Source organism: Myodes glareolus, chromosome 4, assembly GCF_982192425.1.
Source record: "Myodes glareolus chromosome 4, mMyoGla1.1, whole genome shotgun sequence".
Lineage (NCBI taxonomy): Eukaryota > Metazoa > Chordata > Mammalia > Rodentia > Cricetidae > Myodes > Myodes glareolus.
In genome coordinates, this window is record NC_142029.1 from 117,599,178 (window position 1) to 117,613,487 (window position 14,310).

Sequence of the window (14,310 nt, forward strand, 5' to 3'; positions counted from 1 at the left end):
CCAGCCTGCAGATAAAATCTACAGAACAGAATCAAGACAGTGAGCGAAGGGGCCAGAAGTCAGGTTCCACGAGTTCTAAGCCTTTGATGCTGCCTGTCCTCTGCAGAACGCTCTTAGGATTTTCTTCTGTTTATGATTGAGGCCCTCTTCTCACTGACCAAACCTCCCACCACAGTCAGGCCCTGTTCTGTGGTTCCACCAGCCTCAGATAGTCCCCTGAAAGGACACAGTTCTAAGAAGAGTATCCTAGAAGTGGGCACAAAAGTGTGCTTTCTTTTTTAACTCCTTAACCCTGTAAGCACTTCTTCAGATCTGTGATGTTTTGTGTCTTTCCTGGATGTGAATGATAATTATGATAATCCCAGTGAAGTCAGGAATTGTGTGCATATTTCCAGGCTTTCATGTCTCCAGTCTAGCACAATGCCTGGCACATGAAATATGATTAATAAATTATTTTCGAATGCATATATAGCCTAAAGGTGAGTGAGCACCCACTACATGCTTAGGCATTGAGCTTAAGTGCTACTAAGGGATTAGAAACCTGTTTGGATGCAGACGGATGTTCACCTTGAGGCACACACGCACGAAAAACAAGATGATGTTTTCATGTGTGTACAGTGTAGATTTGAGGGAAGTTGATGACTGAGACAGGGAGGGACAGTACTGAGGAAATATGTAAGCTAAAGGGATAGACTTGATCCCTTCACCTGTAAAATGAGGCATTCAAACTAGATTATTTGCTGGAAGTGTAGGATTCATCGAGTTATTAAAAACCAGCCCTATAATAGGAGATTCACCCCTAGCTTTTCCACCAGGTATGACAAACACGCATGAAGTCTAGGCGGGGAAAACACACGTCTTGTGTCTTCCTGTGTCTGGAGTGCGTTAGGTGGGAGAGTGGAACTGTTTTTTCTGAATAAGCTCACCAGTAGAGACAGCGAGAGTTTACCCTTAACGGCCCAGCATCTCAAGCTTTGTGTTGCTCAGTTCCTCAGCACCCAAGATGCTGAGTAATTGTTCTGAAAATCAACATGCAAAATTCCTTGATTAAATAAATGATACATCGATTTTTATTAGATAAAAACAAATAATCTACATAAATATAGTTGCTTATTTGTTGCCCAAGAGTGACCCCATCCTCTCCAGGTAACAACATACAAGCTAAGGAGTGCTTCTGGATGCCCTGTGACCACGTGAGTGTGGCTGGGGAGATCCACAATTTCCATCTGGTTCTGTCATATCACATACTGGGAGAAACAAACTTCTTCAGTTCACAAAGACTCGGATGAAAAACTGTCAACTTCAGATAAATTATGCCAGGCTTTCCTCAAATCTCCTCTAACAATTGAACCAGCTGTTACTCTTCAACACATGGGTCACTTTCTTTGCATTTGGGTCAAACTCCAACTGTGAAGATCCACTGAAGAAATAGAAAAATCCTGCATGTAAAGACAAGAGAAAATGTGAACTACTTTCTTCTAAGTAGAAACTTGGAAAGATAAAAAGCTCAGTAAGAGGTAAGTGAAAACAGAAAGAATCAGGGATGTGACTCAGTGGTAGGACACTTGCCTAGAGTATCCAAAGTTGTGTTCCAAATCCTTGCCTAGAGTGTCCAAAATTGTGTTCCAAATCCTTGCCTAAGAGTGTCTAAAGTTGTGTGTCCAAATCCTTGCCTAAGAGTGTCTAAAGTTGTGTTCCAAATCCTTGCCTAAGAGTGTCTAAAGTTGTGTTCCAAATCCTTGCCTAGAGTGTCCAAAATTGTGTGTTCAAATCCTTGCCTAGAGTATCCAAAGTTGTGCATCCAAATTCTTGCCTAGAGTATCCAAAATTATGTGTTCAAATCCTTGCCTAGAGTATCCAAAGTTGTGTTCCAAATCCTTGCCTAGAGTGTCCAAAGTTGTGTTCCAAATCCTTGCCTAAGAGTGTCTAAAGTTGTGTGTCCAAATCCTTGCCTAAGAGTGTCTAAAGTTGTGTTCCAAATCCTTGCCTAGAGTATCCAAAGTTGTGTGTCCAAATTCTTGCCTAGAGTGTACAAAATTGTGTGTTCAAATCCTTGCCTAGAGTGTCCAAAATCATATGTTCAAACACTTGTTTAGAGTGTTTTAAGTCATGTGTTCAAACCCTTGCCTAGAATGTCCAAATCATACATTCAAACCGTTGCCTAAAGCATTCTAAGTTCTGGATTTAAACCCTTGCTCATCAGAGAAAACAACAACAAAACAACACAGAGTAGCTCCGTAGTTTTAGTCTGTGTCAGGGAAAATGTCAAGCATTGATAAAGTTACTATTTTTAAAACCTTGATTGGGCAAGAGCTCTATGATGTAAATCTCTCTAATTCCATCTTTCTGATAAACAGTTGAAGTTTAGGCAGATGTTAATATTTGCCTCAGTGCACTTGTCAGGGAGGGAAGGAGACAGCACTGAGTCTGTGTTACAATCAGAAAAAATAAAAAATAAAAACAACCCTGCTTGTTTGAAGCTAAGCTTTATTTCCTTTGCTCCAAGTCCTTCTCCCATCATCTTTCTTTAAACTGTGTTATTAAAAATGATTTAATCCTCTTCTGTATTCTCATAGTACAGAGCATTTCAAGAGCCCTATTGCCAACAGAGTACAGGTCCTCTTACCAAATGCTTCAAAGACAGCATCCACCTTTGAGTCAACGCCTGGGAAGTCCTTGGCTATCTTCCTGGGAAATCCAGGCTCCATGGATCGTTTCTTCTCATCAAATCTGCAGAAGAAGCAAGAGTGCAGTTCAGCAGTGCATGGAGGGTGTGCTCTCCACGCTCGTGAGCCTGTGGAATTCCAGCAAGCTTTCCAAGTTCTGCACATAAACGTCAAACTTACTTAGTACCATGTGTTTTTCATAAGGTAAAAACTTAGCTCTTAAATGATAGCTACTTTGGGAACAGGACAACAGCCTATTACAGCAATACTGTTTGTTACTGACTTTCTTAAGCCTGGGCAAGAGAATCTTCAGATCCTTCTTTCAATCACAAATCATCTACACAGATACAGCTATTTGTTTGTATGGTCGTGTGAATATACAATCATGTGTACATATGTCTGCATATAAGTGAACACACCCATGTATGTGTGGACTAAGTTACTGGTCAGAAATATGATTTCCATGACTAGAGGGATGCCTTAGTGGTTAAGAACACTTCTGCTGTTCTTTCCCATGACTTCAGCTCATGTCCACAGTCAGATGACTTACAGCTAGCTGCCTATAATTCCAGCCTCGGAGCATCTGGGGGTCCCCTCTTCTGGCCTCTGTGGACACCTGCATGCCCATGCACACACTTTTACACAGATATGCCCTCAGAAATAGAAATAGGCTGGAGTGATGGCCAGCTGTTAAGAGCAATGTCTGCTTTTACAAAGGCCACAGGCTAGGTCCATAGCACTCACATGGTGGCTTGCAACCATCTGTACCTTCAATTCCAGAGGAATTCTATGCACATTTCTGCCTACAAGGGTACTGCATGAATGTGGTGCATGTGTAAGCACACACACACACACACACAATGCTCATAAAATGATAAAAGAAAATTTAAAAGTTGGATATTAAAAACAAGAAACTATACTTTCCAGTTCACCACTATAGTAGGCTGTCTGTTCTTTCCCTACACTGTACACTGAAGTTTTCTCTGGATGCTCCCTAGCAGAGGGGACTGAATGAGACAAAAAGTGCAGTAAGTGTGGTTTTGGCCAATGAGCTGCACACTGGACGGTCCGCCTTGATGTCTCAATATCTGGACTGATGGCCTAGGACTCAGGAAGTCTGTGAGGAGTCCTGAGTGGAAACCATGAAAGTGGTCTGCTATTGTGTCTCATCTGTAACCAGTCAGAGGTCAGCTGAAGTCCCTGAGAGGATGTCAACCCACACATAGGAACAATGACTCTGGGCACTGGCGGAGGAGTGACCATGGGGGCAGGGGCTCATTATGAGAAAGTAAAGGCCAGTTGCACTTGAAGTTCAGAAACAAAGACTTCATGAAGGTGGAGGGAATTAAGCCTGAGCTTGAAGTATGTGCAGGATTGAGCAGGTAGAGAAGAGGGTCTACACAGAGTTAGGGAGGGGAGGAGACACATGCTCTAAACTTAAGAAATGCCTGTTGGAAGATGCGCCCATGTTTCTAGGTCCTCCGCCCCGAGTTGTCAATGCCCCTGTGTGGATTTCTGATCCCGCCCCCATTGTCAATGCCTCTATTCTCACCCAGAGAGGGAGAGTGAGGATAAGCGCGAGGCGGAAGCGTTTTCTCTAGGGCAAAAGCAATTCTCAGGCGGTCTCTTTGCAAAGCCATGCTCCCAGCATCTCACCTCCAGTATTGGTCATTCACAAAAAAGTAGGTCTTCTTCGTCTCCTTAGCACTCACAGCGGCGTCAATCTTCCTGACCGCGGGAGGGAAGCCGAGAGCGTGGATGCTTTTAGGGTAACCGGCTTGCTCCTCGTGCCCTCGGACTGCCCAGAACTGAGTTCCTTTACAAAAAACGAAAGAATGACAGAAACATCAGTAGTGTTAAAAGTCCAGGAATCATGCCTTGCAATTTCGGAAATACATTCTTTACGCCATGTCTTTTCACAGTGAATAAATTTAGGCCTTAGCTGTGTGATGGGCATTCAAGAAAAATGCCCAGCTGGAAAGAATCAACCGAGGTCAAATGAGGGAATTTTCAACCTGGGCAATGTTCTGGCAATGTTCTGGGCAATGAGTTCTTTTTTAAACTGTCAATAAAATGTTGGTTTTATGGGATTCTTTATTATCTTTGCCTATTTTTTTAATTACACTGAATTGGACATAGTGAAGAAAAGCCCTGTTCACTTTTCCACCCGAAGGCTTGTTCCACTAAGTTAAAGCAGTGCTGTGGAAAGGCACCTTTAAAAACGAAGACAGTGTCTCTGTTAGCAACCTCGTAGGCAGCATCTATGCTGGAAGGAAGGGACGGCCAAAACGAAGAGATCAAATAAAAGCCAGGCTCAGGAGTCCTCAAAGATTTTCGCCAAAAATGTCTAAAAATAGATGTAAGAGAAAGACAGATGACAACTGAAAAGCAACCTTTTGTCTTTAGTGTGTTACCCCTCTGTCCCAATTCTCCCAACATTCTCTCATCCTCTGGGTTGGCGACCAAAATGTAGGAATGTCATTACTGGGAAAATAGCTTCTCCGGGTCTCTCTGCCTCTGTCTCGCTCCCTCCCCACTCCCCAGAGGAGGACCACAGCCGTCCTCCTGCCGTAGATTTCCAGACAACATCTGGGAAAGCAAATCTCTCCGTCGTGTCACTGTCGGCTAATTAGTTCAGCACAAGCTTTGACCACACACAAGACACAGGAAACAACATGGAATTAGTAATTACCCACACTTCCCATAGTGAGTGAGTGAGGTGTGTGTGTAATGCTATACATATATATGTGTGTGTATACACACACACACAAACACACACACACACACATAGGCATATTACTATCCTTTCTAAGCATTTTCATCAAAAGTAGATAGGGATTTAGGGTTCTTTTGTCTGACCTGTCTTTAAAAAACAAGAATTCCCCCCGAAGGGTGCTGACTGCATCAAAGGACAAATCAGGGCTGCACATCAGTGATAACTCAGGTTCTGGAGAATTAGGTTTGGTGGGTACCACAGGGACATCAGGGGATGCTGGGGGAGGTCCTAAAGGGAACAGATTAAAGGAGGCAAAGTTAGGAGAAATGTGGCCCTTGTCAATTGTGTGCTTCCCCCAAACCCTCCAGAATTCTGACTTGGATACGGACAAGAATGTGGTATCACATTCCCTCTTCCAGCTTCACTCACCGTAGAGGGACTGAATGCCATCCACATCATCTTGAGAGAGGCGAAAGCGGGCCAGGTCTGTGGAGGACTTGTAGACTGGGTACATCAACGCTTCAGTTTTGTCTGAGTGAAAGAGACCCAGGGAGTGGCCAAGTTCATGAGCAGCAACCAGGAATAAGTTGGTGCCTATGGAAGAAGTCATAATAGTTGCTTATCCTTAACTGCATGTATATCATATAGCTGAGCAGTACACAGCATTTATTTACTTCCTGAAACCACACGAGCTTGTACTCACTTTGTTTGCTGTCTCATTAAACAAAACACGTGTCTTTGCCTTTGAAAACCCATGCTTGAGCTCAGTCTGAAGGACCTAGACTCACCCAGCAGTCCTCTCTTTGGCTTCAAACGGTCTGAGCAGCAACCTTACTCATTGCAGTTGGAATGGAGATCACTTATTGTCTAGCATATCAGAGCTCTCTCTTTTCCTTCACCCACGAAAAGCTAAAACTGCTCCCTATGGTTAGCACTTGACAATTTTGGGATCAGTCAGCTCGTCTCAGGTAGTATTCATCTTCACCTAAAACCCTTCACTAACCCTAACCCTACACTTCCCCCTGGATTCTGCTTACATCCTTTCTCATACCAAGTCCCAGACGACGACTAAGGAAAGAGATGGCATAGGGATTGTAAAACTGGTTTAAACACAGCACACCTCAGTGTTTGCCATAAATGAACTCTTGGATTCTAACTGTGCTCACTTTCTTCTCACTGTAATGGTGGGAGACAAGCCCCTCAGGCTGCGAGGTGATGAGATTGGTAAAACTCTGACAGATGTTCCCTGTGAATGATGTGGACCGGAGGAAGTTTTAAAAGAGGGTCCTCTGTGGGGGTGGGGCAGGGAAATGCTAATTCCGTAACACAAGAATTTTATTCAGTGCAAAACTTATATTTGTACTTTCTACATATATCAGTTTATATTTTCATTATAAAACCCAGTTAATATCAAAAGTAATACAATTTATTTCAGTCAAGTTTTTGAAAACTTAGTCAATCCCCAAAGTTATGCAAAGAAACCTGCCTAGACAGTTCTGCCATTGTCCTTCAGGGATGGGTCTTTTTTTTCAGAAACTGATAAAAAAAAAAATCATCCCAACTAGAAGTCACAAAATTGTAAGCTTGTTAAGACCAACAAAACCAACCAAACAAACAAAAACCCCTTAGATTTCTGAAGTTTAATTTTGGCTTCTGGTTCGAAGGGTAAAGAGAGCAAATGACAGGAATCAATGCCCTCCCCTACTGAATTGCTGGACTATCTACAGTTGGATACCATTAGGAACTTTAGTAAGAGTAGCCTGTAGATCACACAAGATTCACAATTGCTAAAAAAATTCATGATTTTTCCTCTTTATTGGAAATAGTTTTTTCTCATGCAATATATCCTGATTAGAGCTTCACGTCCCTCTGCCCCTCCCAACTCCTCCCCACCTCCGTTTCCCCCAGACCCACTTCCTTTCTGTCTCTCATTGGAAAAGAAGAGGCTTCTAAGGGACAACAGCAAAACAAAATATAATAAGATAAAACAAACCATCACATCAAAGTTGGACAGGTCAAACATCTAGTGATTTATTTTATGTTGTGCTTATTAGGAAAATAAATGCTTTTCAGGCACCAGAAACTACACTAAGCAATTATTAAAACAACAGCAAATAGAATGTGCTCCATTGGAGTCCAGAACACATTCTAGCATTAGGAAGGCTGATTACGAAAGTTTTCCAACACTAAGTCCAGCTGTGACTCAGAGCACTAACCTGTGGTGTCGTCTGTCCACTGTTCATCATCATCAAAGTGAGCATCCCCGTTAATCCCCAGCCCAGGGGCATATGCATGAGCCAAGACTGCTCCAGGCCCGTCAAAAGGAACGAAGTCTCCATGTTCTGAAGGGAAAGGGTACATATTTTGAACGGACAATTGCTGGTTAGGACCTCTTTGTGACATTTTCAGTAAGATGCCACTGGGCAATGTGTGTTTCAGTTCTCGGGCTTTTACCTCCAGCCGCGAAGGAGATCATGATGTCCGCCTCTCCTTCAGAGAGCCTGGAGAATGTGAGCGGGGTCACCGCCTCCCAGACTTTCAGCGCTTTCTCAATGGCAGAATCCACACTCTCTCTAGGTAAATCTGGTGTATAATTTACAACCCTGGAGGAGAGAAGTGGAAGAAGGAAATGTGTGTTGCTGCGAGGCCTCTGGCAGTGCTAGCATTGTGTGAAAACTTTGGACCCAATCACCTACCTGTAGGTGAGGTGGGTTTTCCTCCACTTTGGCGAACCTGGAAAGGTACTGAAGCCACCAACATCGGGGACGCCACATCTGGGCTTGAGCATCACATCCATAGTGTTGGAGTCCAGCTTCCCTGTCATCTCCAGCCCGAGGAACTTCTGCATTTCTTGGATTTTTTTGACAACAGGACTACTGTCCTTTTTCTTAACAAACTGCTTCGCATCTTCTGCAAGGCCGTAGTATTTTTCTAAGTATTTCTAATGGGATAAATACAGGTTTTAAGTTTCAATTATAAATTTTTTTGATATTGCTATTTGTAGTAAATGCCATACACCTTCTTTATTTCATTCATCATGATAGGATTTCAATATGTAATCGAGGAACTCCTTGAATTCGTACTCAGATGGCTTGAACTTATGATACCCACATCTGCCTACCAAGCCCTGGGATTCCAGGCTTGCACCACCAAGCCCAGCAATGGCTTTACTTTTCTTAATCTCTTTGGCCTATTTTTCTAGATTGCTGAAATCATAAGCATAATAATTCATTTAATTTGTCAGTGATCGCCCCTTCCTGGCTTTATTTTTGCAACAGTGTCTTTTTTTGCCGTTAAAGCAATGGAAGTGAGGGGAAAATCAGAAGGATTTACTTCAGAGAAAGTCAAAAGGAACAAATAAGCCTTCGTGAGAATATTTGTCTGTTTGGGGTAATTTTATTTAATTCGCTCAATTTCCACTTTTCTTAGTGGCTTACTAGGAAAAAGTTAGGCAAGCCTCTCATGAACTAACACTATAAATATTTTTCTGAGCTACACTGAACTCAAGCTCTGAGGCATGGTCCAAAGCAAGGCACAGTTTGTGCTCTCGTCCCTCGCCACCCCTGAGCCTCCAGCGTTAGTACCGCTACCATTGCCAGCACGTGTGACCATCCAAGTACCACCCAACACTGACGGCCTTTGTTTCTTTGGTACCAGAGGAAGAATCATGTGATTCTGAGACCTTCTAACACTCCTCCATTGCAGAACCACTCCTACACAGGCAGTCAGAACCAGTCTGTGGACTGCAAAACTGCGCCCTGCCAAAGAGCCCAGAGGCGATTTCCACCTCTTACCTGAAGAAACTCCATGCCAGAGTCGGCGCTACTGTGCAGCGGGTAGGATGAACCAACTGCCACACACAGCCACAGCAGGACCAGGAGACTCTTCATTTCCATGGCTTCCCTCGGCTCTGAGCTGCCTTCGCTGTGTTCTACCTCCTCCTATGTCCACCCTCCTGAGTCGAACTTTATAGAGTGACACTGTTTGTGGCGATCACCCGCAAACTGACTCATCATTGCTTCCACCCAAGTGGGACTGCTTCCAAACACCAAAAATCAAAGTCGGGTGATACAACCTTCTTTACCAAGTTTTCTGAACCTACTGAATTTTGCAAGGCAAAACAGTGATTAATCTCCCGGAAATGCTTCCTGCCTGACAGGATAGAAAACTGGGACTTTTTTTTTTTTTAATTTGGAAAACTTAACTATAATTCAGACACAGTAATGTTTGTGACTTGGATAGAAGTGGACTAACTTAGTAAAAAGCCCAAGTCATGAAGAGCTTCTAGAAGGCAAAGCTGAATACAGAGAGATGTGGCTAAGGGAAACATGTACCTACACAAGGACAGGCCACACGGTACGTCACCACGGCCTACACTACATGATGTCACTACAGACACACTATATGTCACCACGCACTGTAAGCACAGGATGAAGCATCCAGAAGGGAACTGGAAGGGGAAAATAAATCACCTTTATAGAGTTTTTTTTTTAACCCAGTACTGGTTTTTCATCTGCTTATTTATTGATTGATTAGTTAAGACAGAACCTCACTGTGTAGCCCTGATCTGAAACTCACTGTGGAGACGAAGCTGGCCTTGAACTCACAGAGATTCCCCACCTTTGCCTCCTAAGTAATAGAATTAAAGGTGAGTGCCAACCATGCCCAGTCAAGAATTTGATGACGAGAAGAAGAAAGCGGATCTATGAGAAAGAAGCCATCTGGGGGTTTCGTCTTAATTCCATAGGCCATTTGCTAAAAGAAAATGAAGCCACAAAAGTTTTTTTCCTTAAGACTCTAAAATTAAAATTATTTACTGGGCTGAAATGTTTTGGTTTTATCTTATATACTTTTTTTTATCAGTATTTTCTCCTGTCTTTAGAATAAAATTAGTAGATGGTCTGAAGCTGGCAAAGATACCCAAGGTTCTTTGCTTTTCTTTAACTTGTTTCTCTTCTCTCTTCTCCCTTCTTCCTCTCTCTCCCCTCCATTTGCCTCCTCTCCTTCCTCTGCTCTCTTCCCTGTCTTTCTCCTCCCCTGCCCTCCTTTTCCTATCAATCAGAACACTGCTTATATTGTTGGTGTATGGCCTAAGACTAAGTGAAGACCTCAGACACTCTTATAGAAGTTGTGCTAAACTCAGCACCCTCTCCCCTTCTCTTGCCCACCTCCCCCAGTCTTCCCCATCGCTGTAGACTGCAAGACTGTAGGTCATTTGCTTGCTGAGGAGCACCCTGTGCTGGAGGTGAGAACTGGGTTAATGGTCATGGTGCTCACAGAGGCATTTCCTTTGCTGCCTCACTCCCTTTACACGTCTTTCACATTTCCTTCTTGTTCAATTTGTTTTTCCAGTTGGGAAGATGGGAAAAAACAGGGTCACTCTTCTGAGATGAGATCACCACACTGGAGATACAAACCAGACGCCTGACAGCCAGTTGCCCGGAGGCTAAGACATCCATTTCCACTCTGGGTTTTCTGTCAAAACCAGAGTTCTATAATTCTCTATGCTTTAGATGAGACAGAATTTGTATTTTTTTTCTTGACTGAAGGAAGAGGGAAATGTCTGTTGATGCTGCTGTGAAGACCAATGGTTAGTGGCGAGCAGGATCCAGGATCCAGTAAGGGCAGAGACAAGCAGAGAAAGTGGGGTACAAAAGGCAGGAGAATCATGGTGGCCACATTTCCTCCTAGATGAATGGGTTTGCTTCATACTTTTTAGCTGAAATTATCACTAACATACATGTTGGTGTATTTAAAATTTAGAAGGAGGGTCTGAAAGATAAGAGCTTACATTCCCGATTATACAGAGGTGATTGACAAAATGGTCTTGTTGTTCCTGAAATGGAACAAGCCTGTGCTATGTAACCGAAAGATACCTCTATGAACAACTTGAGACTTCCCTGGGAAATCTTTTACAGTACCAGCCATCATTCCTCATTCTCCAAAGGTGCCCTTCTGTTAGTGCATTTTTCAACTCGACTATGGTGCCATGGTTTATGTGCCCCTCTCCCACAAGTTATCCGACTATGGTGCCATGGTTTATGTGCCCATCTCCCACAAGTTACCCGACTATGGGGGTGCCATGGTTCATGTGCCCATCTCCCACAAGTTACCCGACTATTGTGCCATGGTTTATGTGCCCATCTCCCACAAGTTACTCTAAGTTTCTTGACACACTTCATTCCATATTCCTAGCTCTTAGCATAGTTTCTGGAATATAGTACACACCTAAAATAATGCTTAAACAGTAGATTAATATATTAATCATGAATGAAAGACACATAGAAAAACAAAATTTTTAATTCGTAGAGATAATTTTGAATTCTTGGATCCTATAAATACCCTAACAACCAATTTTTTCAATTTTTCCAAATATTAGTTACTTTATTTATTATGTGTGTTTCCTTGTGTTCTCACGGGTACTTCTGAGGGTTGCAACATGGCATGTGTGCAGAGGTCAGAGAACAGCTTTCAGGAACCAATTCTCTCCTTTTACCATGTGGATGCCAGGGATCAAAGTCAAGCTATGCACTCAGCTCTAAGCAGCTTTACCCTGAAAGCCATTTCACTGACCTTCCAGTAATTAAATTTTTGAAAGCTTTATTTACACAGAAAAAGTTCAAGCTATCCCCTTAAGTTCTTCTGTTAAAGGATCAAATTGAAAACATATGTATGTCTTCTGGCCACTCAAACTAAGGTTGTAGGACCAGCCTCTTTTTCCACAGTGAAAGAGGCAGTCAGGTTGTACACTACTGATTGAATATAAAAGCATTTCATTACTGAAAAGGAATAGATAAAATAAACTAAGTAAAAGGAGAGGAGGGAGGCAAAAAGGAAGTCAGGAAGGAAGGAAAGTAGGAAGGAAGGGAGGGAGGGAGAGACGAAGGAAGGAAGGAAGGAAGGAAAGAAGGAACAAAAGGCAGTGAAAGGGAGGGGAGAGGAAGAAGAAGAAAGGAAGAAACAAAGGGAGACAGGAAGGAGAAAGGAGGAGGGAAACAATATTTATTTTTAATGAAAAAAAATATGTGAACACTGGGAAAATGTGTATTTCCAACACAGAAATGGGAAAGACAGTCCCACAGAACAATCATTTATTGCATGGTTTAATAGACACAAGGATCTAATAGCTAGTTTTATGAACCTGGTCTCTGAGTGTCCAGAGACCTGGAGCTAAAGTCAGTCTGATCCAAACTTCTCTGCAGAAGTTGCAGCTGGTTCAAGTGACATCTGATAAACTTTTACTTCCTCTTCCTGTTGGTCATGCTCCTTCCTGACTAATAAGTCATGACAGTGCACAGTCCTTGCTCCGGTGAGCAGATAAAATCACTTAGCTCTACACTAATTATCAAGTATCTGGGTCTGAAGTGCTTCAAAATAACGCAGATTAAGAGTTCACATTGCTTGATAAAAATCTAAAAGAAATTTAGGAGATGGGTAATAACAAAATTAATTAAAGATACTAATTTAAATTGATTTTTAAAGGTGGGAAATAAAGAACGGAGGAAGAAAGAACTGGGGGAATGATGGGGAAAGACTACAGTTCAGAAGAGGTTTTCCTTACACTGTAGCAAGAAATAGGGGCTCAACAGAAAGGGCTTAAAAATAGATAAAACAGCAAAACTGCTATCAAAGTAAGTTTATACAGTGATGTGGACATGGAGAAAATTCGGGAGTCAAAACATTTCCTAGAGAAATAGTAGTGGCAGAGAACTTGTTGAGCACACAAAGGCTTTGGGTGTGGGAACACACGCACCTGCATGTGGACCTGAACACATATATGAGCCCACCCCCACACACTCACACATGAACTCGGGCTTTGTGTTTTGTCACATGATCTTCCCCTCTCATCTCTTCTCCCCCTGTAATGCCGTTTTCCATGCAGGTGTCCTCAAGTGGACCTATGTCTGAGGGGAGTCATACATGGTGCCATGTCAGATAGATCTTAGTACCCCTCTATTGTCTCTTCTCCAGGGCAATAAATCAGGTCAGACTGAATCAAAGTCCGGGTTTTAATCTGAGCAAAGCATTATTGGGTGGTCCCAGGGGAAGAGAACCACAAGGGGAGATCTGTGGACCAGACCTTAAATACCCTCGGGGGAGGGGGTGGAGCCCCTGTTTGGCGGACTTTCTTTGGGCAGCGTCTGAGAAGGGGAGCTCCAGGAGAGGGGCTGCCACTTGGTGTGCTGTGGGTGGGGTATGGAGAGGGCAGCTCTAGGGGAGATGCCCCAAATCCCAACCTTTTTGGGTATATGTGGACACTGGTTCAAGTCTGGCTACTTTCTGTTGGCAATGGACTACCAAAGTGGGAAGAAGAAAACTCGAACACTGCAGCCCAGCCCGGGAGGCGGTTCTTGTCAATGACAGTGGACACACTGCAGCCCAGCCCAGGAGGCGGTTCTCGTCAATGACAGTGGACATAAACCCACAAGCATCACAAAAATCAGCTATATTTGCTGATGTCTGTGATGGAAAGGCGGGTCATCTTTTAGTTTCTGAAATGACTTACAAGAAAGAGGTGGGATCCATCCTCTTCCTTTTGGTATTGCACTATGTATATGGGGGATAGTATTTGTAATTATTCAGCCACAGATAAGGCTGCACTTCTGGGTTCTAAAGTCAGACACCTGCGGACAGGTCCTCCCCCTCCCCGTCCCCCCCCCCCCCCCCGTGACCCATGTGTGCGCATGCGTGGTGACATCCACGTATGACTCAGCTAAAACCCTTGCATGAGTCTCCCATCGGTGTCATCAGTGTGATGTAGTCACGCCAACCCCCTGTGCGCATGTGCTAGGAAGCTTTAGAAAGCTGGACGGCCATCTCTCGCTCTCTCTCTCTGCACACCGATCCCCAGCCCTGTATGCACCCCCTCTAATAAACTCCTAAGCGGGTTTGTTGCCTGTTCTGTGTTTCCTTCTCACTTGTGCTAGG

General features: G+C 43.4%; 1 protein-coding gene across 1 annotated transcript; it reads right to left on the reverse strand.

Annotated features, from left to right (window-relative positions):
* Nucleotides 1-1,047: 1,047 nt before the first annotated feature.
* LOC125400620 (stromelysin-1) lies at nt 1,048-9,343 on the reverse strand. Its single transcript, XM_048434721.3, has 10 exons — nt 9,177-9,343; nt 8,079-8,323; nt 7,837-7,985; nt 7,599-7,724; nt 5,812-5,976; nt 5,526-5,670; nt 4,880-5,013; nt 4,323-4,482; nt 2,627-2,730; nt 1,048-1,439 (listed from the first exon to the last, which is right to left on the reverse strand). Exons 1-10 carry the CDS (start codon nt 9,276-9,278, stop codon nt 1,339-1,341), a joined length of 1,431 nt encoding a protein of 476 aa, XP_048290678.3. The 5' UTR covers nt 9,279-9,343; the 3' UTR covers nt 1,048-1,338.
* Nucleotides 9,344-14,310: the final 4,967 nt, after the last annotated feature.